Genomic DNA, 27,981 nt, shown 5'->3' with positions numbered 1-27,981 from the left:
CCAACAGCTACATGTCACAAGTCAGGCTTTTCCTAAAACGCAAGCTGCTCCTTGCAGCCCTGGCTTCCTTCCCCTTCCCTCCCTGTCATCTCGTTCACAGCTCAGAAAGGGATGAAGGGGCTAGGTTTTTTTTGGAAGAAACCCTGGATTTGATAGCACCTTGAGTGGATACAAGCACTGTATCCTTTGGAAACAAAGAGTCAAGCTGGTGGCTACCGATGGCATGGCTGGATTGGTACGGTAGGGATGAGGAAGGCTGAGGTGACAGCACGAGGGGCACAGTCTCATTGATGCAAAAACCCTTTGCAGCAGCCAGTTTGTCATCTGGACATGGTCACGAGCCCACAAGAACACCAGGTCCACAAGGCACAGACAAGCTGGCAAAGGGCCTGGGCTCAGAGTGGGGCAGGACTCAGGGTTTCATCTGGACCTGAGGATGCTGCTGCCCCACAACAAGACACTGTGAGCTGCAGAGCTGCTCAGCTCTTGGGGCTGGGAGGTCCAGAACAACCACAGGGCAGCCACGAGAGACCCAACTGTACCAGAAGAGCTGGGGTGAGCAGAGGCTGGAAGGTGGGCCTTCCAAATGAAGAAGGAAGTTCTCTCTTCTCTCTGCTGCCCAGCTCTCCAAAATTAGCTCAAAAATTAGCTCAGAAAAGCCCCAGGTAACCAGGGGTCCACCATGAGACAAGACAGGGCTGAGGTTCCTCCCTCAGACCCTGGTCTCTCTTTGCAGCATCACCACCCTGCCGAGCACTGACCCCATCTCACCTGAGAGCACCCCTGGGCCTCAGGATCTCACAGCCCCAGCACACTCCCCCAGGAACCTGTTCCCATAACACACATTTGGTGCCTTCAAGCTGTCGTGGCCCTGTCCCAGGGACTCAGGGAAGCACCATGAAGAGAGAGGGGAGGAACATGCTGTAGGAGAAAAAAGGATTGTCTGGAACCGTCTACGACACATTTGTAACCATTAACCAAAATAACAAAACACTAAAATAGAAAAGAAAAAAAAAAAACAACAAAACAACAAAATTGCACGCTGATTTACGATCAAATGGAGGAAAGCAAAACCAGGAGGGCAGGAAAAGGTTCCTACGAGGGGAAAGGAGTAGGGGAAGGGGACCTTTTTGGTTTTATTGCAAATGGTTCAAGAGAGCAAGAGAGGAAGGGAGGAGAGCGAGAGACACCTTGGGAAGATGACTGGTTTCCGAGCCACTCAAGACGCCACCCGTGAGGACCAGGAGGAGGGGCTGCTTAGTCCTGGTATCTCGCCCTCCTCCCCAGGAGACAACCCTTGGCTTCTACGGCGACTTCAGCTTCTTGGTTCGAGGTGAGGTGCCATTCTCTGCTTTCACTACCCCATTTTCATGGTAACCTGAAGGGTAATGAAGGTGGTGAATGGTCTAGAGGGTAAGTCCTATGAGGAGGGAGCTGGGGTTGTTTAACCTGGAGAAAAGGAGACTTGGGGGTGACCTTATTCCCTTCTACAACTCCCTGACAGGAGGGTGGAGCCAGGTGGGGTTCAGGCTTACTCCCAGGGAACAAGTGACAGGACAAGAAGACACAGACTCAAGCTGTGCCAAGGGAGGTTCAGGTTGGACATTTCTTCACAGGAAGGGTGGTTAAGCATTGGAATGGGCTTGCCAGGGAGGTAGAGGAGTCCTCATCCCCAGAGGTGTTCAAGAAACACCTGGACGTGGCACTTAGTGCCATGGTCTAACTGACATGGTGTTCATCCATGGGTTGGACTCGATGACCTCAGAGGTCTTTTCCAACCTAATTAATTCTGTGATTCTACGGAAAGAGAAAACTCTGTCCCTCGCACAAGGCAAACCCTTAACCCTCTCAGGGTTAAGACAGGGGGAAAGCCCCTGCTACTCCAGGAGGCTGCTGGGGAGCCCCTGAGGGGGTGCCAAACCACAGGACTGACACCTCCCACAGTGCCACCCATCCCAGCGCTCACCCGAATCCCTCTTGAGCAGCTTGGTTTGCTGCTTGGTGCCGGTGGTGGCGGCGGCGACTCGCTTCCGACTGCTCTGCTCGTTCCAGTACTCCCTCCAGCGCCGCAGCTGGAAGTGGATGAAGCGCCACATCACCGAGGCCTGGAAGAGGCACACCAACAGCAGCACACTCATTCTGGCAGGGGCGGAGAAGAGGCAGGCTGAGAACAGAGCAGCGAGGCCACCCCCGACCCAGCCTTCCACCTGCACCAGGGCCAGTGTCTCCCCCCCGGGTGGCAGGTGCCATCCCTACAACCACCACCATCTCTCCTCCCTGCCATCCCCTGAGCAAAGAGCAGCCACTTCCCTTTCCCTCCACACCATAAAGCTCTCAGGGCACTGCTGGTTGTTAAAACTTCAGGGCGAGAATGGATCAGTGGGATCATCTCAACTAGCACTGCCCAAACCACGCTCTGCACGCTCAAGGTATGACGTTCCCAACTTCTCCGTGCATCTAAAAGATGGATGTGGGTAGAAGGGAGCTAAGAAAGTCCCCCAAATCCTCATGTGTGCCAGCAGTCCATGGCTTCAAAAAGCTTGGGAATGACCAGGCCTAGCAAATTCTGAACTGAACGCACAGATGCTGCGTGGCTGAGAAAGGCTCCCAGTCTTGACAGACAGACTGCAAGGCATGAGGACCCCATCCCATATTCTGCTTCCCACATCAACAGAGGGCAAAACACGTCCAAGCAGAAGGGGAAATGCCTTTTCCTTAACCATATCTGTATTAATGCACTTAAAGGTGCAGCAGGGAAAGCCTATAAGCCTTTCTCTAAGACAGACTCATGTTTTATAACTTCACTCAGTGAACAACTTATTTGCTGGGTTTTCCCCTCTGTTGTGGCTCTGCAGCCTTTAAAACCCTCCTTGCTTCCTTCACATCCCTTCAGCTCACTAGGACCTTCCCTAAATGGAACCAAGATTCAGGATCGCCACCGGCATTTGGATGGAGCTCTGAGCAGCCTGGTCAAGTGGAAGGTGTCCCTGCCCATAGCAGAGGGTTGGAAAGAGATGAGCTTTGAGGTCCTCTCCAACCCAAACCATTCTGTGATTCTGTGACTTCCAAACTCAGCAAAACCCACCTTGAGATAACACAGCCAAGGAAGACACAGCAGACATTCCTACCTGAAAAGGATATTGTTGAAGAGGAAGCTGAACAAATTCCCTCTCTCAGGGTCCAGGGCCTGGCTCTCCACCCGTGGCAGCCCGAAGCCGATGACCAGGATGTACAAGGTGAGGGTGAAGAGCCTGGTGACCACGAACACGACAGCCCAGACATTAAACCTGTGGGAAGGACAAGCAGAGGTGTGGGCAGGAGCAGCTCCCAGCACTGAGATCAAGCCACATGGTTCTCCCAGGCTCTGGAGGATGTGGAAGCCCTGGAAAGCTCCCCTGCTTACAGCTTCTCGTTGTTCTCATCCGTGAAGTAGACCAGCCGGGCCATGTGGAAGAATAACTCAGCCAAGTACTGCAACAGCAAGAGGATCAGCCCCAAGCGGGTTAAACTAGGAGGGAAGGGAAAGAAAAAAGCATCATTGGTCAACCCTCATCCTTCAATCCAGCTACAGTTTCTCCTCTGCCATCCCTGAGCTGCAGCACCAGCCTAAAGCCAGGCATTTCTGCAGCAGTGGGGGTAAAACTGCAGTGGGGGAAATCCCTGTCCCCAAACCATCAACACAGCCCAAGCCAGTAGGAATCCAACACAAAGCCCTAACTGCTGGCAAGGCTGCTCTGTTTTTTATCATAGAATGGTTTGGGTTGGAAGGCACCTTAAAGATCATCCAGTCCCAAACCCCTGCCACGGGCAGCGACACCTTCCACTAGACCAGGTTGCTCCAAGCCCCGTCCAACACGGCCTTGAACACTTCCAGGGATGGGGCAGCCACAGCTGTGCCAGGGCCTCACCACTCTCAGAGACAAAAATTTCTTCCTAATATCTAACCTAAATCTCCCCTCTTTTAGTTTAAATACATTCCCCCTTATCCTATCACCACCTTCCTGCATAAAAAGTAGCAGTCCACTGAAACAATCCCCTTTATTCCCTTTAAGCCTCCCACCCCACTGAGGATTCCCAGGAGACTCCCACTGCAAAAGGAGCTGCTCAGATCCATCCCTGCTGAGGGATGTGGTGCTGAGGGAGGTGACTCACTTGAGCAGGTAGGCGCCGGTGATGTGCACCAGGTAGAGCGCGATGCAGCGCAGCTGGCGGGGGATCTCCTCCTGGCAGGGCAGAGAGCCACGTCAACCTCTCAACCCTCTTCACCTGCCCTCTCCCAAAGCTCCCTCTCCCAAAATCCAGCGGGTGGGACCCCCCAGGTTGCCCACCTGGCTCTCACCTTGCGAACTTTTTGGAAGTAGAGCTCCGGCAGGGCATGCAGCCAGTACGCCAGCTGGCACAGGTAGAAAAACTTCACCTGGAACCTGAAATGCAGGGATGATCCATGAGAGCCAGCCCAGGGCATGGCAGTACCCCAAGGACCTGGGTGGCAGGGCAGCACTGGGCAATCCCTCCACTGCTTTGAAGCCACAGGATTTAGAAGGCATCATTTCTGGGCTGAAACTATTTGTTGAGCTGAGACAGCCACACCTTAAGTTTATCCAGATGCTCGTGCTGTGGTCTCCATGCCCTCAGCAATACTCAAATTTGCAAAAACCCAAAAAGGGAGGGTTATCCCCCACTTCATTCCTATTGTGAAAAAGAACAGCAAAGAGACTTTCCCAAGGTAATGCAAGAAACAGCCAGGATGAGTAACCAGGCCCACAGGAACGTCCTCACAGGGGAAACCCTCCGGAACACCCTCCCCAGGCTCACAAATCCACCATTCCTCGTGACCTCACAGCAGCATCCTTGCAGCTGTGTGCATGCAAAGGGTGCTGTGCTGTCAGCACCCTTCTCCTAGCCACAGGGAAAACCCTAGAGGGGAAGTAAGTGGTCAGCCTCGGAACGAAATGCCCTCGCAAGTGCTTACGGAAGATAAACATGCGGGTAGTTTTCCCACAGAGTCCGAGGGTTTGATATGTATCCTTCCTGAAAAAGAGAAGAGAGACAAGGCTTCAGCAAAAGAAACAGGTTATGAAGAGGTGGGCTGATGTTACAGTGAAACAAGGACCTGGGGACGACACCCAGCCTGCAGAAACAAACGTGTCCCCTGAGAGAGCCAGGGCTGAGCTCGCCAAAGCTCAGCCACATTTGCGGGTCTCTAGCACCCCTATAAAATCTCTCCAGGCCCTGTGTTTGGGGGCTGAAGGCTCCTTGCTCAGTTGCACAGGTGTTCCCAGGTTCAGGACAGGATGTTCTGGGGTTTGGGATGCTCTGGGGGCGTAGGGGTGAGATGCCTGTAACTGTGTGCACGGTCTGTGGGGCTTCTCCCTCACTGGCCTGTCCAACCAAGTATCACTTAAGCAAGCAGAAGTACTACTGATGAGAAAGTGGAACAGAAAACACCAGCAGAACCAATCTCTTAAGCACTGCAGAGTTTAATTTCCCACCTCTTAACTTATACTTGCAGAGCAGATTACAGGATGTGGCTCTCCTCTTGCTCCTGCCCGTGGGGATGCTGCTCTGGGCTTTGGAAGAAGGTGTTGGCATGGGAAATTTGTCCTGTCAAGTCACCATCACTCACACCCTGTCTGCCCTAAGCCCTTTTTTCAGCTGGGGGAGGCCAGGGGAAGAGCAAGTGCTGTGAAGGGCGACCTGCTTTGAGCACATGGGGTGTTTGGGGAGCACATAACGGCAGCGAGGAGGCTCCAGCCCTGCCGCTGGTGAGGGATGGGACTGGCACAGTGCAAGGGGAGTCCAAATCCAGCAGCAACAGTTGTGTTACCAAGTGTTTCCCTCCTCAAGAGCCCAACAGGGCAGAGGCAGTACCAGCAGACCTCTGAAATGCTGGCCTTGAAAGGGGTACTCTAAAGGGAGCTGGCAGGACCCCCCAAGCAGTGGGGAAGGGACCTGTCCCCGAGGATCCATCCCCAGCTGGACCCCAACAGCTGCAGGCAGCAAAGCATCATCACTTCACACTGCCAAAATAGCCAGATCTCTCCCACAGCAACCATTCTTCCCTCCTCCTTCCTCCCCAAAAAGACAATGTTTTCCCTCTGATTTCTTCTCCCAGTAGTTCTAGGTTGACACATTCCTAATGCACCCAAGGAACAGCGTGGCTTTCCTGTTCTCCGTGATGCCCTCACTGCCAGTTTGCCAAGAAAGGGACCACAAAGAGGGGTCCCAAAAATCTGCCCATTAGCTCCAAGACCCTGCAAAAGGCATCCAAAACACTGAATGTAAACAAAGAGGAAAATAAGAATCTGAGAAAGATGATCCGGAGCAGCAGATGGAGATGATGAGACCAGGCAGGATTTCTGAGGACCAGCTCCAAAAAGATCTCACATCCCATTAGCTCATGTCTTGCACAGTGAAGGAGAAGGATCTCCCAAAACTGCCCTCGCTCAGTGGCTGGAGAGATCCACCACACCTGAAAACCAAACTTGCTGAAATGTGTCTGTTTTGGCTGGTGACTCTGCTGCCAGTGGGATTTTGTGCTCCAGAAACCCCAAATGCCCCCTTGGGAACCCAAACCCCAGTCAGCCCCCTGCCTTACCGTCACCACGACGTACAAGCACCAGATCACAGAGGTGAGGTGGAAGGCAACCAGCTGCCCTGACTCATTGAACTTGCTGTGTTTGACCTTGGAGAGATGCAGACGCCTGTTGATTTTCTGGGAAGGAGCAGAGGAAGAGAAGAAAAAAAACAAGGAAACATGAGCCACCGGGTCATCAACCCTCTCTCCTCCTCCTCCTCCTCCTCCTCCTCATCCCAAGCAACCTCCAGAGGTGAAGGCCCACTCATAATCACCACCTTAACCCCCAGAACAGCATTCAACTGCAGCAGGGCCGTGGGATTTGAGGTATTTTGGTGGCTCGAGACATGGAATGGCACTCACGTCCAGGGCGTATTCCTGCACCACCGCGTGCAGGATGATGGCGATGAAGATGTAGAAGAGGATGGTGACCAGATCCTTCAGCCCATAGTGATACTGGACCAGCTCCCCATCTGCAAAACACCAAACAGTAGGTCAAATCCCCGTGACCCAAATGATTTGCAGGTGAGGGTTAAGGGGTTAGTGGGGCAGGGGAGTTATTCCCAATGTGGGGACACCGGAGAGAGGTCATTACTGTGCCAGTGGCTGGAAAAAAAGGGCTCCATCCAGGGTTAGTTCATGGCAGAGGTGGGTGGTTTCTCCTCCAACAGTTACACATCTCAAGCGAGGGGACACTCAGGACACTTCAAACGTGCCCTGACAGAGATGAGGGGCTGGGGACAGCCTGGGTATGGAGGCAGGAATTTATCAGCCTGCAGGGATGAAGATATGGAAGGCTGAAGCAGGTGATGGGATCAGGGATGCCCCCACTGGGAACACCAGGACTCAGGGTGGCATTTCCACCCCCTCGGTTATGATCCAGCACCCAGTCTCTCCCACTCATCCCTGAAAGCTGCTGGAGCTGGATTCAGCTGCTGGAAAGCAGATGCCTTGTGCTATTAAGAGTTCTGAGGCAGCAGCACGGGGCTGGAGGATGAGAAATAGGACCCACGGGAGGCCATGCTCTTCTGGAGCAACAGGAGACCCAACAGCACCCAAAATACCCCAGACAGCTGCATTTAGGTGACTATTTGCAGCTTATGGGGAAGAAACAGATTTAGGAAAGCTGCTGTCCTTGTGGCACACTGCAGAAAGCATCTTGTCGCCAGACCTGTTTACCTTCAGTCCAGATTTTTAAGATTTGAACAGGATTTATGAAAACATCTGGCAAAGGATACGAAAACACCCCGTCCTTAGAAGCCTGGGCTGGGTGCTGTGCAAGCTCAGAGCTAAAAATGGTGTTTGTATACTAGAGCAAGGTAAAAGACTGAACTGTAAGTCCCAAGAAAATATCATGCACATGTGCAACTGCTCTGCCTCGTCTCTCCTCTCTCAGAAGCTGCTCTAGCAGGAGCTGTGAGGGATGTGAAACAGCCTTGGAAAAATTCAGATGAGCAATAGCCCTTCCTCCAAACAAGCTGCTGCAGCAAGGTCTCTCTCCCCAAGGCCTCAGCCACCTCATACTCTATACTGATACCCCATTACCTGGCTCTGGTGAGGTGTTTCTGTGCTCTCCCTGAGTTTTCTGGCATCAGGAAAGAATGAATCTCTTAAAAACCAGCAGGAAGTTGTCTGGACTGTGCCATAGGGGAGCACGGACCAACTTAATCTGGGAGCTGGATGACTTCTTCAGCCTTAACGTTCAAAGATTTTAAGGGCAGGGCTTTTATCTTCCGCATGTCTGCCTTGCTGTAGTCCCACTAATCCCAACACCCTGCTCTTTCTTTGGATGATTACTCAAACACTTCCAATTAACTGCAGATTTCTGCCACCAAGCCAGGCTCTGTGCCCCGGGCGTTTGGCTCATCCTGAGCTCAGGCTTTACCCAAACCACCTCCTGCTGTCTCCACGCCAGTGCCCAGGTCGCTGCCAGATCCAGAGGGGCTCTGGGCCAGGAAAGTAGCAGCCAGCAGCCAAAATATGAACAGGGGCTGAGCCTCCAGCTGCCTCCTGGCTGGCAGCTGGGGCACGTTCTCTGGCCTGTTTGGTTCAGAACTGCACCACCTCAGAGCCTCCTCAAATTACTCCACGTGAACCAGGCCCATAACCTGCCTTGTGCCGTGCACCACGTGCATCTCCATGCGTTCACCTTGTTCCACCCCTCCAAAAATCAGCAAGGCAGGAACTATTGGGTAGCCCTTGCTGCTTAGCAAAGAGGTAAATCCCTCCCGCTCCTCAGCAGGACATGGAGCTACTCCAGGCATGCAATCAGGCAGTTTGATCCTGCCTGACCAGGCTTGGAGCAGAATCCTCACCCTGCAGGGAGCACAGAACAGCCTGGCCATGGCAGAAACACAGAGGAAGCCCCAACCCCCCCTGGAAAGCATTTCTTCCCAACCCTGGCAACATGAAGGCTGGCAGACATGATCAGAGCGCTCTGAGCTGCTCAAACTTTGCTTCTTCCCAAAATATCTTATTTTTAACATCTCCTTTACCACCAGACAAGAGCCTGGGCAGTGTGATCAGTATGGGGTGAGCCTGGGCCAGCTGGCAAAGAGGATTTGGGCTTGGGCCTTGGGCTGTCTGGAGAAGAGGCACCTCTTACCTGCTGTAGGCACACTAACGTTGTACTGAGGTAATATGAACAGGAAGGCAGTCTTGGCTGTGACCTGTCAAAGACACACAGAGGGGGGAAAAAAGCAAATCAGTTGTTGATTCCATTCCTCTGCCATCATTTACTCTCTTTTCCTACCACAAAGGGAAAGGTAAATTGTCCAGGGAGATGTGCAGGCACCTGCTTCACTCACAGAAACACCTTTCAGCAAGGAGATTACCAGTGAAGTGGTTTGCCAACAGAGATCTGGGATTTGGGAAGGAGAAAGAAAGGTATAAAGGAGGGAGAAACCTGGAAAAGCACACAGATGGAAAATCCATGAGCCAACCTGACAGGATGAGCATCCCTCCAGGAGCATGGACCATCCTTACCTGTGACCTGCTGCTCAAGGGACACTGGGAACTGACCCAAGTGGCTATTTGCATTAATTAAAACTATCCCTCATTGCCATCCACTTGGGCAGCCACACTGGGAATCCAGCCTGGGTAGGGATGGCAGCACCCACACACAAGCAAGCTCAGAGGCCTCAAAGCCCCATGGGCTGGCTTCACATGGATTTAGCTCCACATATCTGTGGAGACTCCTCCACTTGGTGAGGCTGGACCTCTTCAGAGTCCACGCAGGCACCCATGAAGGTCCAACAGGGCAGGGGAAAAGCAGCTTTGACAGACAAGCTGAACCTCACACTAGTTTCCCACGAGATTCCAGATGCATGTACAAAAATGGAATTAAAAAGCCAGGGATGACACATCAGGGCCCTTGCAAACCAGGGCTGTGCTGCTCACTCCTCATTTATTGAATCATAGAATAGAATCATGGAATAACCTGAGTTGGAAGGGACCCACAAGGATCACTGAGGTCCAACTCCTGGCCTTGCACAGGACACCCCAGAATCCCACCCTGTCCCTGAGAGTGTTGTCCAAATGCTCCTTGAGCTCTGCCAGCCTTGGGGCTGCGACCACTGCCCTGGGGAGCCTGCTCAGTGCCCAACCACCCTCTGGGGGAAGAACCTTTCCCTGCTATCCAGCCTAAACCTCCCCAGAAACGGCTTTATGCTGTTCTCTCTGGTCCTGTCTAAGCTGCTTTTAATTCGAGGGAATGATCCCTCCCAGAAACAAAGCAGGAGGGTTTGTGGGAAGGGGGCACAGCATTCCACCCCAGTGCTTCCACAGGATGCCCCAAAGCTGCACCTCTGAGACCAACACACCCTCGTGCCAGGGCCACAGCAAACCCCTGTGCACAGACATCTGACACCAAATGTGTCTTCATCCCATCCAACCCCACACACTGGCAGCAGGTCACCAAATTTTTACCCTTCCAAGGGCTCCCAGCCAACCCTCAACGCTTCGCAAGCACCCGCCTTCACACACAACCAGCCCCAAAAAATCCCATGCCCATCCAACACCGATGGAGATGAGCTGCATTTCACACAGACGTAGCTACCACTGTTCCAGAGCTGCAGGCTATAAAAACCCAGCTGGAAACTGCTCCACAGCTCGTGGGGGGGGACACAGGGGCTTTGCCAAGCGTTCCCATTCTGCCCCCACGAGCATTGAGCAACCAGCCGGTGGCTCCGCTCCGCTGGCACAGGCGAGGGACAGAAAACTCCACAGCGTCTTTTCGGGATGTTTGGGGATTTAATTTTTTTTTTTCCCACTTACAAAAAAAGGAAATCCCCACATGTTGTGCTCTGTCTGTGGAGGAGTAGATGCAAAAAAAGGCTCTGCTGTGGGAGATGGAGACCACGGGCAGAGTTTGGGCTGGGGATGGAAAAAGCGCATCGCCCGGCCTCGAGCTGGCTTAAGGAGACACTGCTGGCTCTTACAGACCTTGCTGGCCAGGAAAGCCAAGTTGCTTCATCCCAGAGCGGTACAGCACATCCAGGACCTGGACTTCACATCCAAACCTCGTCACAAGCTGGCTCAGGGCATGATACAAACACACGGAGCCGGCGGTGGCCGCGATGCTGTGCGGATGGGTGGACGTGTCATGGAAGTGCTGACGGCAGCAGGCACTGAAGGATTTACAGCCACCCAAGTACCTGGCTGACATCCAGAGCTATAAACAGCTGGAAAGAAGACATCATCTCCAGATGAAGCCTGCTGGAGGGGCCATAGGCCAGACTTGGAAGTCCAAGCAAATGACTCTGGAGTATCTCCGGGGTGGGAAGCAAAGCCAGCACGGTGCTCAGCCCCAACACAGTTTGCAAGGACTCTCCTAATCTTCTTTTCTGACCTGGTAGGAAGGTTTCATCCATCCACTCCATCATCAGGCAATGCTGTGTCCCATCTGCACACCCGCCTTTGCTTCCTATAGGCTGGAAGACCACCAGCAGCTTCAGACATCACCTTTGCACCCCCTCACCTTTCATTACAGGGGGGTAGTGGGTTGTTTTCTAAAGTCTAAGTAAAATATTTTACTGCCAAAGATAAATGTAACTTAATGGACACAGGCAGGCTCCTGACAGACCAATTTCCAAGGACAAACTGCCTGTCTGCTCCTGGGGAGCCCAGGCAAACCTGCAGTCACTCCTGCAGCCATTCACTAAGTGCTACAGCGGCCAAATATGAACTCCAGGGATCCAACCTTCCAATCATACAGAGTTTACACGGAGGGAAGGTCTCCTCTAAGGCACAAAAGGCATTTCTTTATCCTGCAACCAGTTGGGAAGTCACACTGACCACGGAACACACACCTGGCCAGGGAGCCTCCCCTTCCAGTCACCACTGCAAGGATGTCTTGGTTCAGTTAAGTACAGTCATTGCTTCTAGCAGCAGATGGAGCATGAAATACATGAGCAGGACACTGGTACATTTCTCCATCTGGAAGGTGAAGGACACCTTGCACATCCACGAGGGGACCTGCATCTTCTTGATGCTTCTCACCACATGCCCCTTGCCACCGGGCACAGACGGACGGGGGACGTGACGGAGGTCACGGCTGAGCTCCAGCAAGTGAACATCAAGCTCCAAAATCCCACATAACCCCCTCAGTATTCCACCCACAATATCAACTTGGAGCACCCATGGTGTACCCACACAGCCCTGAGCAGCGTATAGTGCCAGACACACTACGGAACAGCTTAAGCCTCCTGGAAAACAGAGAATGCCTGAACCCCACCTCCAGCTCCCCTGCAAGGCAGAAACCAGGTTTCCTTGGCTTAGGAAGGAGCAACAAGCACCAGGGATGGCAAAGCTTTAAGAGATTGCATTGAGCACTTCACAGGCAGCCAGAGAAAGCAGAAGTTTGGAACGGGAAGAGCAACGTGAGGATTATTCAGAGGCACAAGACGTTCGCTGCCTGTTTGTTCTGAAACAAGATGCTGGTATGGGAAAGGAAGTGCCAGGCACGCTCCTGCCCTGCAGGGCAGGGAGAAGGGCCAGAGCTGCCACTAAACTGCTGCTGGCAGGGGTGGAATTCATAGAATCATAGAATAATTTAGGTTGGAAAAGCCCTCTAAGATCACTGAGTTCAACCAGAGCTGGGTTGGACAAGATGATCTCAGAGGTCCTTTTCTACCTTAATAGTTCTATGACTCTATGTGTCTGAACCAGGTAAATTTGGGAACCAGTGTCCACCAAGGCCAGAGTTTCTTGGGATGAGGCTGTTTCTCATGGCTAAAAGTCAAATCAGCACATCCACCTCACAGCCCTTGATGGCAGAGCAATGGATAAAGCCAAACAATCCCAGCACTACCACACTATGCATCTTTATTTACTATGCTTGGTTTGGAAGGGACTTCAAAGATCATCTTGTTCCAACCCTCTACCATTGGCAGGGACACCTTCCACTAGACCAGGTTGCTCCAAGCCCCCATCCAGCAATTGTAAAAATGCCGTTTTTTTCCCTGCCACAAAATGCTCCAAGAGTCCAAACCCAAATCCCAATTACACTTGTGCAGATAAGCAAGTGGCTTTTAATAAAGGGATTTAAGCACATACATCCAGGCAGTTCAGCACCTCTCCCAAAATCTACCTGCTGCAACTAAACACCAGTATGTTCAGGAACGAGGGATAATTTTTGAGCATCCTTCACAGAGGGGTACCAGGCACTCCATGAACTCTGGGAACAGCTTGCCCAGAGAAGTTGTGCACACTCCATCCCTGGGTGGAGTGTTCAAGATGGAGTGTTCAAGATTGGGTTGGACAGGGCTTGGAGCAACCTGAGAGAGTGGAAGGTGTTCCTGCCCATGGAAGGGGGTGGAACAGGATGATCTTTACGGTCTCTTCCAACCTAAATCATTCTGGGATTCTATAAAACCCGTTTCCCTTCTCAAAAGCCTCATCCCAGTGGGATTTGCAGTCGCTGTCTCTACCCCAGCCACGAGCCCCCAGGCACTCTGCCTGCCCCATGGTCCTGCTTGAGTTAAAACCACTTTGCAGGAAGGAAGCAACTCCAAACCTCTGGCAGGGGAGGCTGGGGGAGTTTCTGCAGTCAGAGCTGGGAAAATATTTCCAGGGCTTGAAAAACAGCTCAGACTAATTACAGATAAAACGCTATCCGAAGTCTCCTCTCACAATGTGGGGGTATTTTTCCCCCAGCCAGCCAGAGTGTTTATTAAAAGACAAACTTGCTGACCCACGGTATGGATTGACACAGGCCCTATATGTAAACTAAAGCCCAAACTTTGGACCAAAGCCTTTAAAAGTAAACATCTGGCTTTGACAAAAAACCCTTTCTGAGGGCGGCACAGCCCCTCTGCTCCCACAGGCACGCTCATCCCCCAGCACAGCACGATTTTCACTGCCTCACACTCCCTCCTGTTTATTCCCTTTTTAAAACTAAACCTAAATTCTGCTCTTTTTTTCCCCCTTTTCCCGCTCCTCCCCAACTCTCCAGCCCTTAATGCCGCCCACGTGGCCTCAGCTCCCACATCTGGCAACGACCAGGGGAGGCAGAAACATGTTTTGTTTTCCCGCATTGACAACGGGAAGGCCTTAATTTTTTAGAGTACTACGGAGGGGACCGGGAAGGGGAAAGTATATTTAGCAGGAAGCCTGGAAATAGCAGCTCATTCGTCAGCCGCCTTCGTTTGACAGTGTCACAACCTGGAGTTTGGGAGCCCGTGACTCACACTCTGCTCACGGGGGAAAGCCCAGCAAGGCCACGGCGTCTCTTATAAAACAATGGGTTTTAAATCTGTTATCACTTTATTATCATCACTCCATGCATAAACCTGAGCCTTAGTTTCCCCATTTTAGAGATTACGGCAGCAGCCCCCATCTAACACGGAAACTTCCCCCAAATCAGTGAGGTCTCCCCCAGACTCAACCCACTGATTGATCCACCCCAGACAGGGCACAGGTCACCAGCCAGCTGCAGATTAAACCCAGCCTGGCCTTGGCTTCATTTTTCTGCAAAGCAGGGTGGAAAAATACATGCAAAGTGATTTCTGCAGGAGTATGGGGAAGCACCTGTTTCGCGTTTCTATCACTTGAAATAGTTTTTCACCGAAAAAAAAAAAAAAAGAGGAGGTTTTTCTTTCTGTGCTCCAGCACCCACACACACACGTGGCAAAATCCCTCCCTGGCACCACACAGACACGCACCAGGTGTGTTTCACACCCTGAAGGCTTAAGGCAGGCTGGGAACGAAAAACACTGCAGAGTGCCAAACTCTGGACAGCTCTTTCCAGGGAAACCCCCTCCAAGCCCGGGATTTCCCTTTCAGAGCAATGCTGTGATCATCTAAAACACTGGAATAATCAAACCCAACACACCTGTAACACCAGTGAGCAGCCTCATGCCAAACTCTGTGCCCCAGATCCCATCATGTACCCACTCCCTGCTATGGAGGAATTCCCAGGGTGGTGAATCTGTTTGGGGGGGAAAGGTTGGGCACCTAAAAGGACACTTCAGAGTGCACCTCACTTGGAGAAGGGGAGACACCCATCAGCCCTCCAGCACCACCCTGAGCAGGGTGCTGGAGCAAGGAAGCGCTCAGCTCCCGGGGGATGCCTGGGAAAAGGTTAAAAATCTTATTTGTGTCTTCCCAAAGAAACCTCCCCTGCAGGAAACAGCCTATTGTGAGCAGGATTAGGCCGCTTCCGCCGAGCCCTGGGCCTGGCTGTGGCCACCAGCATCGGGAAGGTGGAAGCCCGGCTGTGGGGTGGGAAGGAAGGATGAAAGGAGGAGAAGGGACAGTGACGTGTCCTCTTCACCATGGCAAAGGAGGAAAATGAAAAGGTGTGAAAAGGCAGAAATATCCAAGCTGCCACCAAAACTCACCGCAGAGGGGTGGCACAAATGGGCATGGATGGTTTGGAGGGCTGGGGAAGAGCAGAGCCTGATTCCTCCTCCTCCAGGGGAAAAGAAAGCATTTATTTTAATAAAAATTAAAATAAAATAAAATACCCACAAGGACCAAGAGCTGTCTCAAACCCCCATGGTCAGGCACATGGTATGATTCTTGGGGTATGCTGCACAGGGCCGGGAGTTGAACACAGTGGATCCTGATGGGTCCCTTCCAACTCAGCATATTCCATGGTTCTATGATTCTGTGATGATGCCAGGCAGGGATGCAGCCAGGCAGTGCACAGAGAGCACTGGAAGCCACCCTAGCACGGCAAGCACTGTCTCCCTGAGGTCTGCAGGGAGAGCAGCAAACTGCTGCCTTCAGCATCCGAGGGAGATTTAATTAGAAGACACTAAAAAAAATCAGGAACACCACAAACCCCTCCCTGCTGGCACCTCCACGGGGGCGGGGAGGAGGGTCATCACATTTCAAACCATCCTCAGAGCATCATGTCAACCGAAATCACTCCCAAGCCCAGCTACCACCTCTCCAGGACAGGGTTTCTGACATGCAATCCATAAGCGTCCCGAAAAAACCACGTGCAGGGAGAAACCCTGAGATAGAGGCGAGACCTCACCGACTTTTTTCTTTTTAAAGTACCACTATGAAACTTGCAGCCCAACTTTGCAGCATTTGCATGTGGCTTTGGAATGCAGCTGGCCCTCCTGGGCTAGTTCTGAAACCCTTAAATAAATATATATATATATGCACAAGCACATCGAGAGGGGGGTTTGAGTGCTGGAAGCCACTCGCTCATTCAAAGCATTCGCAGAAAAAAAAAAAAAAAGGGGAGGGCGGGGGGGGAGAGAGAAAAGCAAGGGGGGCTCCAGCGGGAGGGAATTAAGGAAATGGATTTCCTCCTCCTGCGATTTGCTGCAAGAAGGAGCCTTTCCTCCTCCGCCAGGCCCCCCGGCCACCCCTTTCCCATCCGGATTTGCTTTGAAACGTGGCACTGCGCTGGAGGGGAGGGTTCAGCGGGGGAAGAGGGGGGGTCCGGCCCGGCTGTGCCGCTGACCACGGGCTCGCAGCCTCGGCCGTGGGTGCCCGGAGCCAAGAGAAGCCACACGGCCTCCAGCGTTCCCGTCTCCTCCCCGAGAATAGGGAAGGGAAAAAAGCAAGCTAGGAGGGAAGGAGCCGGAGCAGGGGGAGAGCGGCATTCCGGGCATGGCGCTGGCGGGACAGCGGCATTCCCGGAGGGAGGGCTCCGGGTGAAGGTATCCCATGGAGGTGCGGGGATGCCTTTCTCATGGCCCAAGGTGGGATGGCCAGGATGGGGAAAGGCCAGGGAGCCGCTGGTGTCCTGCCCGAGGCCCAGGAGCCCCTGGTGCTCGTCCCACGGCGCTGGCTGCGGAGAAAATACCTGGAAAAGGGCTAATGTTAAAGGAAAAAAAAATGGGGGAAAAAAGGGGCAAAAAAAATATTCTTCCCATTTCCAAGAGTTGGGAATATCAGCCAGGGCTTGGCTTCTCTCTGTGTGAGGTTGATGCACCCCCTCTCAGTGCTTGGGACATCCCAGCAGCAGTGGTGGGTTTGGAGAAGGGATTTTGTGACATCCCCTCTGCTGCCCCTTCCCAAACCAGGGACCCCGAGCAGGGCTGCAGCGGGGGAAGAAGGATGTGCCACTCCGAAACTCAGCACCAGGCTGGGTCCCCAAAGGAATCTCTGGGACACTCACCTCTCCAATGGTGGGTGAGAGATGGGGAATGAATGGGGCGGCGCTGTGCCCCCCCAGACGGAGGGGTCCCGCACCGCAGAGCCCCCTCCCCAAGCGGGACGGGGGCTCTTGGCCGGGGTGCGGACCCCCCTGAGCCGAGACAGCCCCGGGGGGGGGGACACCCCGTGCAGAACGAGGGGGGCCACCTGGTCCACAGGGTGGGGACACACGCACGGCCGGCCCCGGCGGGGAAGGGGGATGCGGATGGAGGGGCGGGGGGGCTCTCACCTCGAACATGAGGGCGATGAGGACGCTGAGCACCAGGCAGAAGCCGATGTCGGCGTGGTTGTGGATGAGGAACTCCTGGCTGAAGAGCGGGTGGCTCTTGGCCCGCCGGCGGAAGGCCATGGCCGGGGCCGAGCCGAGCCGAGCCCAAACTTCCCCGGGCCCCGCGGAACTTCGCGGAGCTCCGCGACGGCCCCGCGCAGGCGCCGCCGCTGAGCCCTCCCCGCGCCCGCCCGGCCCCGCACGGCCCCGGCCCCGACCCCGCCCCGGCACGGCACGGAGCCGGCACAGCACCGGGCACGGCCCCGGGCACGGCACGGACCCCGCCCCGGCACGGCACGGAGCCGGCACAGCACCGGGCACGGAACCGACCCCGCCCTAGCACGGCCCCGACCCCGCCCCGGCACGGATCGGGCACAGACCCGGACCCGGCACCGGACCCGCAGCAGGGTTCAGGACCCGGCACAGCACCGAGCACGGCACAGACACCGCCCCGGCACGGCTCAGACCCAGGCACGGACCCGGACCCGGCACCGACCCCGCCCCGGACCCGGACCTGGGCACGGACCCGGAGCCAGAAACGGACCTGGACCTGGACCCGGACCCCGCCCTGAACTCAGCCCCAATCCCGGATCCGGACGCGGACCCAGCCCCGGCTCGGCACAGCCCCTGACCCGGACCCGAACACGGGCATAGACTCGGACGCACACCCGGCACCAGACCGAGAGCCTGGACCCGGACCGGGACCCAGACTCGACGCTGGCACTGTCACAGCCCCGGCACCGGCACGGGTCCCAGCCCCAGCCCCCGGCTGCCCCACGCATGCCCTGGCTCCCAGCAGGGGATGGAAGCACCCAATGGCCTCAGCACCCACCTCCCATCCTCACACAGCCCTATCTGCACCCACCTACTGTGCACATCTGGACACCCACTCACACCTGAACCCACCTATTGTGCATATCTGGATGCCCGCCCACAGCTGCCCCCACCTACTGTGCATATCTGGGCCCCCAGCCACACTCCCCTCTCTCTACACGCCCAGCCACCCACCCCCCTGTGTCTCCACACCCCCCCCCCCCATTTACCCACCTGCTTTGCACCCCACAGCCTCAGCACTGAACCCCAAATCTCTCTCCCTATTAACGAAGGAGAGGCCTTAGGCATGGGATGCCTCCCCTACCCCACTCCCTTCCCAAACCCACACCCTCTCTGAGGCTGGGATGTAGCAGCATGGATGGAGACAATCCAGCCCAGTCTCCTTGGCAGAGCAGTGGAATATTCGTGCCTAATTATTGAAGCCAATCCCTAAAATCCTCCCAGACCTCCCCAGGAAGCCCCAAGGATGTTAAGGGGAGCAGGCAGGGCCTTTCAGTGGCTTTGCTTAGGAAAATCAAGGCACAAACAGGGCTTTGATTTTAAGGACCTCCCTTCAAGCAAAGTAGTCACTGGATCCTTTTGCTTGCAGGATCTTGTTCAGCTCCTCCAACATCTGGGTCCCCATGGATTCCTCATAGAGATCCGCCCCGTGGCCATTGAGGATGGATTCACAGGACGGAGAAAACGCTCCTGCAGTGTGTTGGAGGGAATTGAGCTGTCTCAAACCTGGTGTTGAGAGCACAAAGCATTTTCCTCCAGCCAAATCCAGCCCGGGAAGTACAGTCCCTGGCTCCTCATTAGGCACTCAGTCCTATTAGGCAAGTCCTGATTAGCTGGGTTTACCCTCCACTGCCCCCCTCCGTGGTATTGTTTAGCCTTGGAGCCACGGGCTCAAAGCTGCAGCCTGGGCCCTGTTCCTTTACAGGAACACTAAAGGCACCAAAAAGGGGTTTGCAGCAAACCAAATTTAATTAAGAGGGGAAAAAATATCCAAAGTTTCAGCTTGGAAAAAAACGAAATAACAACAACCCCCAGGGCAAAGAATTCTGTTTTCTGTAATGTCCAAGTATTGTGTTTCAATGTTGTTGGAAGTGAAAAGATGGTTTTTTTTCTGGGTAAATCCTTTCTGAGCTAGTTCAGTGGTGTGGTTACATCATCTTGGAGCTGGCGGGGATGTTTTTTCCCCCACCCCAAAACCTGTGCTCAGAAATCCAGGCGAAGAGGGAGGTGGAAAACAGTGCTGCTGGGAAGGTGAGATCCCAGCAGGGCTGGGGCAGGGCTGCTGCCAACCTCGTGCCATGTCTGTACCTTTCCATCCTGCTTTGTTTTATTTCACCTTGACAGAGGGACAAGGGTGACCTGTTAAAAACAAGCCAAGGGGATGGTGCCAGCAGCCACGTCCCCAAGCCCGGGCTCACCTGGGTATTGTGTAATTTCTGAGGGACATAGCCTCTGTTCCTGCCTTTTTCCAGATCACTGGTGAGTGGCACGGCCAGTTCTCCTGGGGAACCTGCAGGTCACTCCCTGCATTGTCAAAATTCACCCTTGGTTCCTGCTCCCTGCTCCTGTGCTGCCCTTGAGACCTCCTCTCACAAGTGGCACTTAGCTCTCCTGGGCTGGGGCATGACCCTCCACTTCTCTAAAGTGCTGGAGAGGGTTTCATTAAAAAAAAAAAAAAAAAAAGGTAAAAAAGAGTTAAAAAAAAAGGTAAAAAAAAGGTTATAGGAGGCAAATTAGCAGAAATTTTCTATTCCAGAGCAGGCAAAAGCACTGGATAATCTGTCTGAGTGCAGTGGGATGGAAATATCCCCCCCCTCCAGCCCTTGTCTGAGTGGCTGAATCCCAAAAGTTGGTGGTGTTCATCCCCAAAGGCTGAGCAGATCCCTGTCTAGCTCAGCATAACATGCCTCATGCAAAAAGAGCTTCATGGGAAATGCTGCAGAAGGAGCAGAGGGTCTGGCTGGGTCTCCTCAAGCTTTTGAGGGACTTTGAGGTTTCATCAGCTGGTTCCCCTCTGCTCCTCTGTCAGCTGCAGTTTCTCATCCTGTGTTTGGACTGGCCCAGGGCCACGTTGCTCCACACAGGGCAGTGACGTGGCATTTGGGGGATCTCTACACCCCGTGGGTTGATGTGAAGACAGACCAGAGGGGGGAGTGACCCTGTCACCCCCCCAGGCACATGTGCACAGCTCCAGGGATACACCACCAAAATCAGGACTCAGCACCGTGGTGCTGACAGCTGGAGCTGGTTCTACCAAACCAGCAGCTTCCCATCCTGCATCCAGTGTGGTCAGTGGCATCTCCCCTTGCTCTCACACCTTTGGATCTGAAGTCACCGTGGGATATTTGCAGTTACCTGGATGACTTCCCAGCCCTGAATTCTGGGCAAGACCCTAGCAGGGCTTTCCAAAGTTTCCCAATGGCCCAGTGATGCCTGGGGAGGTAGAAGGAGACTCCCACAGCCATGGTCTCATTCCTCCAGGCACTCATTTTGCACTGTATCTGCCATTTTACTCCCACCAGCTCCCACCTGTGATGCCACAGAAGCCTCAGTCCTGCACATCCCTCTTCTCTCCAGTCCCCATACTTGAGGGGGATTTAAAAACCACGTGGATGTGGCACTTGGAGACAAGTGGCTGCCTTGAGTGTGCTGGGACAACGGTTGGACTCAACGATCTTAAGAGGACTTCTCCAACCTAGATGGTTCTGTAATTCCTATCACAGGCACTGGATGTGCACGCAGCGTCTGGACCTTGAGCAGCATCTCCCTCTGGTGGCAAAGGAACGAGCTTTTGAGAGAAACATCTCCCCAGTGTGATTTCTGCCCTGTGGCACCACTGGGAAAAATCTGCATGTGCACCAGGTCATTTGGGCATCTTTAGTTTTGCCCCCCCAAAAGATGGGAAGGGTGGGGAGGGGTATCTGGAGGTGTGATTTGCTGCTGGATTCCTCCTACTTCGAACAGAGCTTTAGAATTCACTGAAGAGTAGGTTTAGATTGGATATTATGAAGAAATTGTTCCCTGTGAGGGTGGTGAGGCTCTGGCACAGGCTGCCCAGAGAAGCTGTGGCTGCCGCATCCCTGGAAGTGTTCAAGGCCAGGTTGGATGGGGCTTGGAGTAACCTGGTCTAGTGGAAGGTGTCCCTGCCCATGGCAGTGGGTTGGAACTAGGTGGATTTTAGGGTCCCTTCCAACCCAAACCATTCTGTGATTCTGTGATTAAATACAGGTCATTTCTGTAGGTGGAGACCTGTGTCTCAGTGCTGGGACTGTACCCAGCATGCAGGACTTGGACCCTGGGTGTAACAGGGCTCTCACACAGGCTGGAAGCCTTTAAGGACAGTTAATCCATATTATTTGCTCTGATTTCACATTGCCTATGTGCCCCCCCAGCATGAGACACAGACACAGCAAAGGCTGGTTTGGGTTTTTTAAGCATAATTATATATTATCAAAGGTAGAAAAACAAACTAGATAAAAATTCCTGTAATGCTTCAGCAGCACTTCTGCCTTCTGTGTGATGCACACAGCGAGGAGGACTCTGGAAAAGCCACCAGAACTGATTTCTCCCTGCAGAGCACAGCCACAGCATGGAGGGCTGGGATCTGGATGGGGACAGGGAGCCTTCATCACAATGGAATGTGGCTTCACTCCATAACCAGCACCAACTGGGTTTCCACTGCCCAGGAGAACCATCTGGCTGGGTCAGCCCTGAGCAGTGAATGCATCATGAAGCTTTTTTTAATAATTCATCACATGCCTGTGTCCTTCCTGCCGCCTTTCCTGCCCTGTGGCACCACTGGGGTCCTGCCACAGCAGGACAACAGCTGGAGGACGTGGCCAGATGTGCCTCAGGTGGCACCCCTGAGCTTGCTGGTGAATCCAGCTGACCACATGGCTTTTGGCTATAATTCAGAGTCCTGAGGTTGTAGTCTACAGCATGACGATGATCTGTGACCCTGAAAAATGGAGTTGATAAAGGTCTCAAGATGAACCTGGTGGGGAAAAGATAAACCAGGCACTGCTGAGCCTTACTTGAGGGCTTACTGTGGCCAGAAGGAAGGACATAAAACTTATAATTTTTCTAGTTTAGGCACTTAATGGTCCTGAGAAGACACCTACTTTGGCCAGGATTGCAGCCAGATCTCCCCACTGGGACAGGCCATCAGCTTGTACAGGCACTTGGTAAAGGACACACTTCAATCATTGTCACAAATACACCAAAGGCAGCACACTCTGGCTGCCTGGCAGGACTGTGACATAAATAAGGTCAATAAATAACTAGTCCTGGAGTTTTAGGGCTTTTTCAGACCTTTGAAGTTCTCCAAAACTGCAAGTAGAAGATGCAGCATGAGGGAAGGTGACGTCCTGGTGATGGAGGAGCACATCTGCCCAGTGTCAGGGGCATCACTGGGACAGTCTTCACTCCACCACCTCCTGCCAGGCCTTATTGATGAGACAGTCACCCCAAGGTGACAGTGCAGCCCTTTAAATGGTCACCCTGGCAACCCAGACGGGTCTGTCCCCTCTCCCAGCTCCCCCAGTCCTCGCGGCGGGCATTTAGGGTCAGCCTTGGGGGTGGAGGTGAAGCACGGCGACCTCAGCTTGCTCCTCGTGACAGTCCCCTGTATGCCACAAGGGTGGGTGTCCCAGAGGTGATGCCACCCCATGAGGGCACCCTCTGTCCCCTCTGAGCCCTCTTTGGGGGGACCTGCCACCCCACAGCTGCCTGTGTTGCCAAGGGAAAAGCTTCTCTGCAGGTGCTTGTGGGCACAAGTGCCCAGGATTGGGCTGATGCTCGCCATCCCAAGGGATAAATCCTCTCCTCCTCCTCCTCCTCTTCCTACTGCTCCTCCTCCTTCTCTCAGGCGTCCTGGAGAAGCCTGGGCTTCGCTGTCCTTTTGCACCAGGGCTGTGCACATCCTCGTGCCTGTGCCTGTCCCTGTCCCGGGCGAGGTGATGCCTCCTGCGCTGGCACTGAAATACACAGAGGAGCCCTCGGCTGAATCCGGGGAGAAGCTGTTGGGATGGGATAGGGATGGGGGAAAAACAGGCTCCTGCCCTACTCCATCCCCCTGTGCCATTCCCGCAGTGCTGGGTTTGATGCCTCCTCCACTCCCCACTGCCAGAGCAGATTCAGCCTCCTGAGGAACAACATCCCTCATGGGGAGAGAAGAGTTTGCCCCAGGCTCAACTCCAGTGGGTTTCCCAGTCATCCATCCTGCGGGATAAACCTCTCCCACGCCACCATCTCCGAAGGCTGCGTTGATCACGGACAGGTCTCCCGTCTTCAAGGCCAGCTTTACCAGCAGCCAGTGGTGATGTTTTGTCCAGCTGTCCTCCAAACAGGCTTTGGATTGCAGGAGCGATGAGCCGTTCCCATTTTTTGGATCTGCTGTGGTGCCTTCCCCTGACAAGGACTCATCATCTCCCGAAATTCCTGAGCTCTGCCCAGCTTGGGAGCTCTCTCCAGAGACCTCATCATCACCCCCTGCTGCAGCACTGCAGGATGTCTCCAGGAATCCCTGCCAGATCTCTGTGGACTTGGGATGGAGCAGGCTGTAATAAACCACCAGAGCTGCAGCACCTGGAAAAGAGCAAAAAGGTGTCAAGGGATGAGTCCAGCAGCATTCTGGAGAAAAGGCCAGACCTCACTGCCACCTCTAGATCATCAAACCCCTTTGCAGAGAAGCTGCTGAACCACAGGTGCCTTTTACTGGTACAGACATCAGGTTCCTTCCTACTCCTGTCCTAAACTTATCCAAGGGCAGAGGAATTGCTCCTTTTCCAGCCCAAACATGCCTTTTCTTGATCAGAACTGATCTGCACGCAGCCAGTCTGGGGAGATGCACAAAGCCCAGCACACGTAGGCATCACAGCTTCCCTTTGCTTCCAACCCACTGGGAAAACATGAGCCTGGTTGGCATGGAGATGCTGTGAGGGCTGGAGCCCCTCTGCTCTGGAGACAGACTGGGAGAGCTGAGGGTGTTCACCTAGAGAAGAGAAGGCTCCAGGGAGACCTGAGAGCCCCTTCCAGTGCCTAAAGGGGCTCCAAGAGATCTGGAGAGGGACTGGGGACAAGGGCCTGGAGTGACAGGAAGGGGAATGGCTTAAACTGAAAGCTCTAAGAAATAAAGCAAATAGTCTGATGCAACTAAAAGAACTGATGATGCTTATTTACTCAAACTTCTCTCAAAATGTGCAATCCAGGCTCTAAAATCCCCAGATCTTACCTATTACAGACCCTGACATGACAGCCCCAGTCACACCCAGGCTGTTCCTCAGCTCTGCCTGCAGGAACCGGGTGGCCAACAGCAGCAGGAGCGTGTTCTCCATCAGCATTATCTGCAGAGGAGAGGGAAGAGAGTTGTCACCTTTATCCTGATGGTTTTAGATGTGCTTCTGATGACAGAAGACACCCACTTTCTAATTTTCATAGATTCATAGAGTCACAGAATGGTTTGGGTTGGAAAGGACCTTAAAGCTCATGTTGTTCCAACCCCCTGCCACGGCAGGGACACCTTCCACTAGACCAAGTTGCTCAGAGCCTCATCTAACCTGGCCTTGAACACTTTCCCTGTTTCATTTCGTACCTAACGTACCACTTAAAACATAAAAGTTGTTGACCTTAACTTTCTGCAAGGTGTCCACCTTTTTTTACCAGAAAAGGTAAGTCTGACATTGTATGTCTGCCTCTAAGAAAATGAAGCCAGAAGAGAAGGTGCATCCACCCTGGTGACCACGTGGCTTTTTATCCACATTGGATTTTTATCAAGTGGTGATGTGAGAAATGAGAATGGAGAGTCTGAAGTTTCTCCCCAGCAGCTGCATCCATGTGGAGTAACAAATACCTTGGGTACTTACTGCATAAAATACAGACACCCTGGCCTTGGAGGGACCGGGTCGGACATTGATGTAGCAGAAGATGTACACGGCTCCCACCAGGCCATTAAACAACCTCCAGCGGCATGGCTGGGCCACAATATCTGTCTGCTGGGCCACCAGCCAGAAGGACATGAGCAACCAGTGGGCACCTGCAAGGACAAGGGGCTGTACGGGCAAAGCCATTCTGGGGGAGGCTGCAAACAGCCCCAGCACCAGCAGCATCGCAGGGCTGACCTCAGGGTGGGCTGTGGGGAAGAGGGATCTCAGGTCTTACCTGCCACAGCGAAAACCCAAAAGGAGTAGAGCCTGGCAAAGAGCACCAGGGCCAGGACCCTGGTCCCCAGCATCCCTGTCCTCCAGAGGAGCAGGCAGAGCACGGCCATGGCTGGCAGGCTGAGGTGGCCAGGCTTCAGCAGGCGGATGAAGTGGCTGTAGGACACCAAAGCCCAGGCGAGGGAGAGCAGGGACAGCCCTGCGCTGACACCTGCACAGGGACAGGGCAGTCAGGGCTCTGAAGGATGCCCAGCTGCACTGTGGGGCCATTATCTCAGTGTCAAGGAGCTGCTGGTAGCACGGCACCCCAATACAAGCCAGACACCCCATGGTCCTGCCAAATGAACCATGGGATCATGGAATCGCAGAACGGTTTGGGTTGGAAGGGACCTTAAAGGCCACCTAGTCTGACCCCCCTGCAATGAGCAGGGACACCTTCCACTAGATCAGGTTGCTCAGAGCCCCGTCCAACCTGGCCTTGAATGTTTCCATGGATGGAACTGGAGTATTTCAATTAGTTTCTGCTAAATCTTGTCTCCTTTGTGTGCTCATCATCTGCCTGTGGAAATCCTCTGACCACTCTCTCCCACGGGTAGATCTCTGCAGCCCCAGGGCAGCTCCATCCTGGTCAGTGCCACGGGACCAGAGATGGACACAGAGTGTGACCTTGCACACCCCAAATTCTCCCTTTACACATCTGAAAGTTCACCTTTCCTGCAAAGCAGCCCCAACCCCCTAAATGCTCAGCACTGCAGTGTAATTAGGGCTTGACCATCAACAGGAACATGCTGGGTTCACACCCACCCAAGACACTGTGCACGGACATGGCTCATACAGACTGTACTGGCCAGGAGAAGCCATGGGTGGCTCAGAACTCCTCTGGGCTCAGCCACAGCAGATCTTGCAGCCACATTTGTCCCTGGTGCCTTTCACTGAGGCTTCCCAGTCCCTTTGCAGCGTTCTCCTTCATCCAGAGCCCACCCTGTGCCCTGCCGGATGGGCACACGCAACCCTCACCCAAATGCATCATTCCTCTACAGTTCAAAGCATCCTCCTGGGAGCTCCCAGCTTACCAGGGATGAAGCCCACTGGGTCAACAGCCACGACAACGTAGGCCTGGAGCAGGAGGTGAGGCAGGGTCTGCAACAGGGCTTCCAGGAGCTGCAGCACACACACGTCCCCGAGCTGTGTCAGCACCTCCCCAGCACAGGCACTGCCGCCTGCCATCCGCAAAACATCCCAGTACCTGCAGGAGTCACCATGCTGGGATGTCCACCCTAGTTTTGGCAAGTTTGGGACTGCACCTGGTTTTGGGGGGGGTTGGATGGGTCACAGGGAGCATCTCTCACCGCTTCCAGGGGCCCAGCTGGAGGAGGTGGAGCACCAGGAGCCAGCAGCTGTGTGGGTGTCCGTCCGCCCGGAACCAGAGGATGCTGAGGAGCTGAGCGGCATAGCCGGGCACCACACAGGCCATGGTCAGCCCAAACCAGCCCAGCTGCCCATGGACAAGGTAATGGATGATGGCACAGAGCCCTGGAGAAGGGCAGAGAAGCAGCGCTGAGGGCTGCCACAGCCACACAGCCCAACAACTGAGACATGCCACCCACAGTCACAGAATTCTTAAAAAGTTTAGGTTATAAGGAACCTTAAATACTATCCAGTTCCAATCCCTGCCAAGGGAAGGGACACCTTCCACTAAGCCAAGTTGCTCCAAGCCCCATCCAACCTAGCCTTGAACACTTCCAGGGATGGGGCAGCCACAGCTTCTATGGGCAACCCAGGCCTGGGTCTCACCACTCTCACGAGGAAGAATTTCTTCCTGATATACAATCTAAATCTACTCTCTTTCAGCTTAAAGCCATTCCCGCCACAATTTCATCTCCCATCCTCCAAGGGGGTTCGCAGCCCTTGTCCCAGTCTTATCTCCAGCCGCCGGCTCCCGGTGTCTTGTCAGCCGTGGCACAGCCACCGCCACCGAGGGGCCCGGCCCCAAGAAGGGCTCTGATAAAAACTTCAGGCTCCAAAATACATAAATAAATAAATAAATGAAATTTTGAAAACTGAAAAAACCCACCAGTTTTTCATATTAAACCCCCCAGAGACCGGCCGGGTCCGCAGGGATGCTGAACGCCCCAGCCCGCTGGCGGAACCGCGCATCTCCCCCTCTCCGCGGGAGCGCAGGGGTGATTCCCCACTCCCCGGTCCCCAGGAGTCACCCAGTATCCCGGAGACGTCCGTAGAGGGGCCGCTGCCACCTTCCCACCCGCCTTCCCCCCTTCTTAGGGTGGCGCAGCCTCCCCACAGACCCGCGCATCCTGCGCGCATCTTGCGCGCTCACTCACTCGCCCCGCGCTCCGCCGCCAGCAGCGCCAGGCTGAGCCCCGGGATGGCCCCGCGCATCCTGCGGAGGAGGAGGAAAGGGAGGAAGGGGAGGGGGAGGAGGAGGAGGAGGAGGAGAAGGCGGAGGAGGAAGAAGAAGGAGCCGCCGAGGCCGGTGCCGCCCCGCCAGCCCTTACCCGGCCCCC

The 27,981-nt window shown here is 54.1% G+C and overlaps 2 protein-coding genes across 2 annotated transcripts; both read right to left on the bottom strand.

The window, feature by feature from the left end:
- Positions 1-392: 392 nt before the first annotated feature.
- On the bottom strand, positions 393-17,623 carry TRAM2 (translocation associated membrane protein 2). The gene is made up of 11 exons (XM_027907047.1): positions 17,427-17,623; positions 9,183-9,246; positions 6,941-7,050; positions 6,599-6,715; positions 4,973-5,031; positions 4,340-4,424; positions 4,153-4,223; positions 3,404-3,508; positions 3,129-3,287; positions 1,967-2,139; positions 393-1,378 (listed from the first exon to the last, which is right to left on the bottom strand). Exons 1-11 carry the CDS (start codon positions 17,544-17,546, stop codon positions 1,305-1,307), a joined length of 1,137 nt encoding a protein of 378 aa, XP_027762848.1. The 5' UTR covers positions 17,547-17,623; the 3' UTR covers positions 393-1,304.
- A 4,859-nt stretch (positions 17,624-22,482) lies between these two features.
- Positions 22,483-27,856, bottom strand: XKR5 (XK related 5). The gene is made up of 7 exons (XM_027907045.1): positions 27,799-27,856; positions 26,806-27,061; positions 26,530-26,702; positions 25,458-25,667; positions 25,163-25,332; positions 24,532-24,643; positions 22,483-23,885 (listed from the first exon to the last, which is right to left on the bottom strand). The coding sequence occupies exons 1-7, from the start codon at positions 27,854-27,856 to the stop codon at positions 22,795-22,797; spliced, it is 2,070 nt and encodes a 689-aa protein (XP_027762846.1). The 3' UTR covers positions 22,483-22,794.
- Between the last annotated feature and the right edge of the window lie 125 nt (positions 27,857-27,981).

This window comes from Empidonax traillii, unplaced genomic scaffold, assembly GCF_003031625.1.
Source record: "Empidonax traillii isolate 1590-97213 ecotype Southwest subspecies unplaced genomic scaffold, ASM303162v1 scaffold1394:size116989, whole genome shotgun sequence".
Classification (NCBI taxonomy): Eukaryota; Metazoa; Chordata; class Aves; order Passeriformes; family Tyrannidae; genus Empidonax; species Empidonax traillii.
Note: the sequence above shows the minus strand (reverse complement) of the source record. Positions and strands in the feature narration are given on the sequence as shown.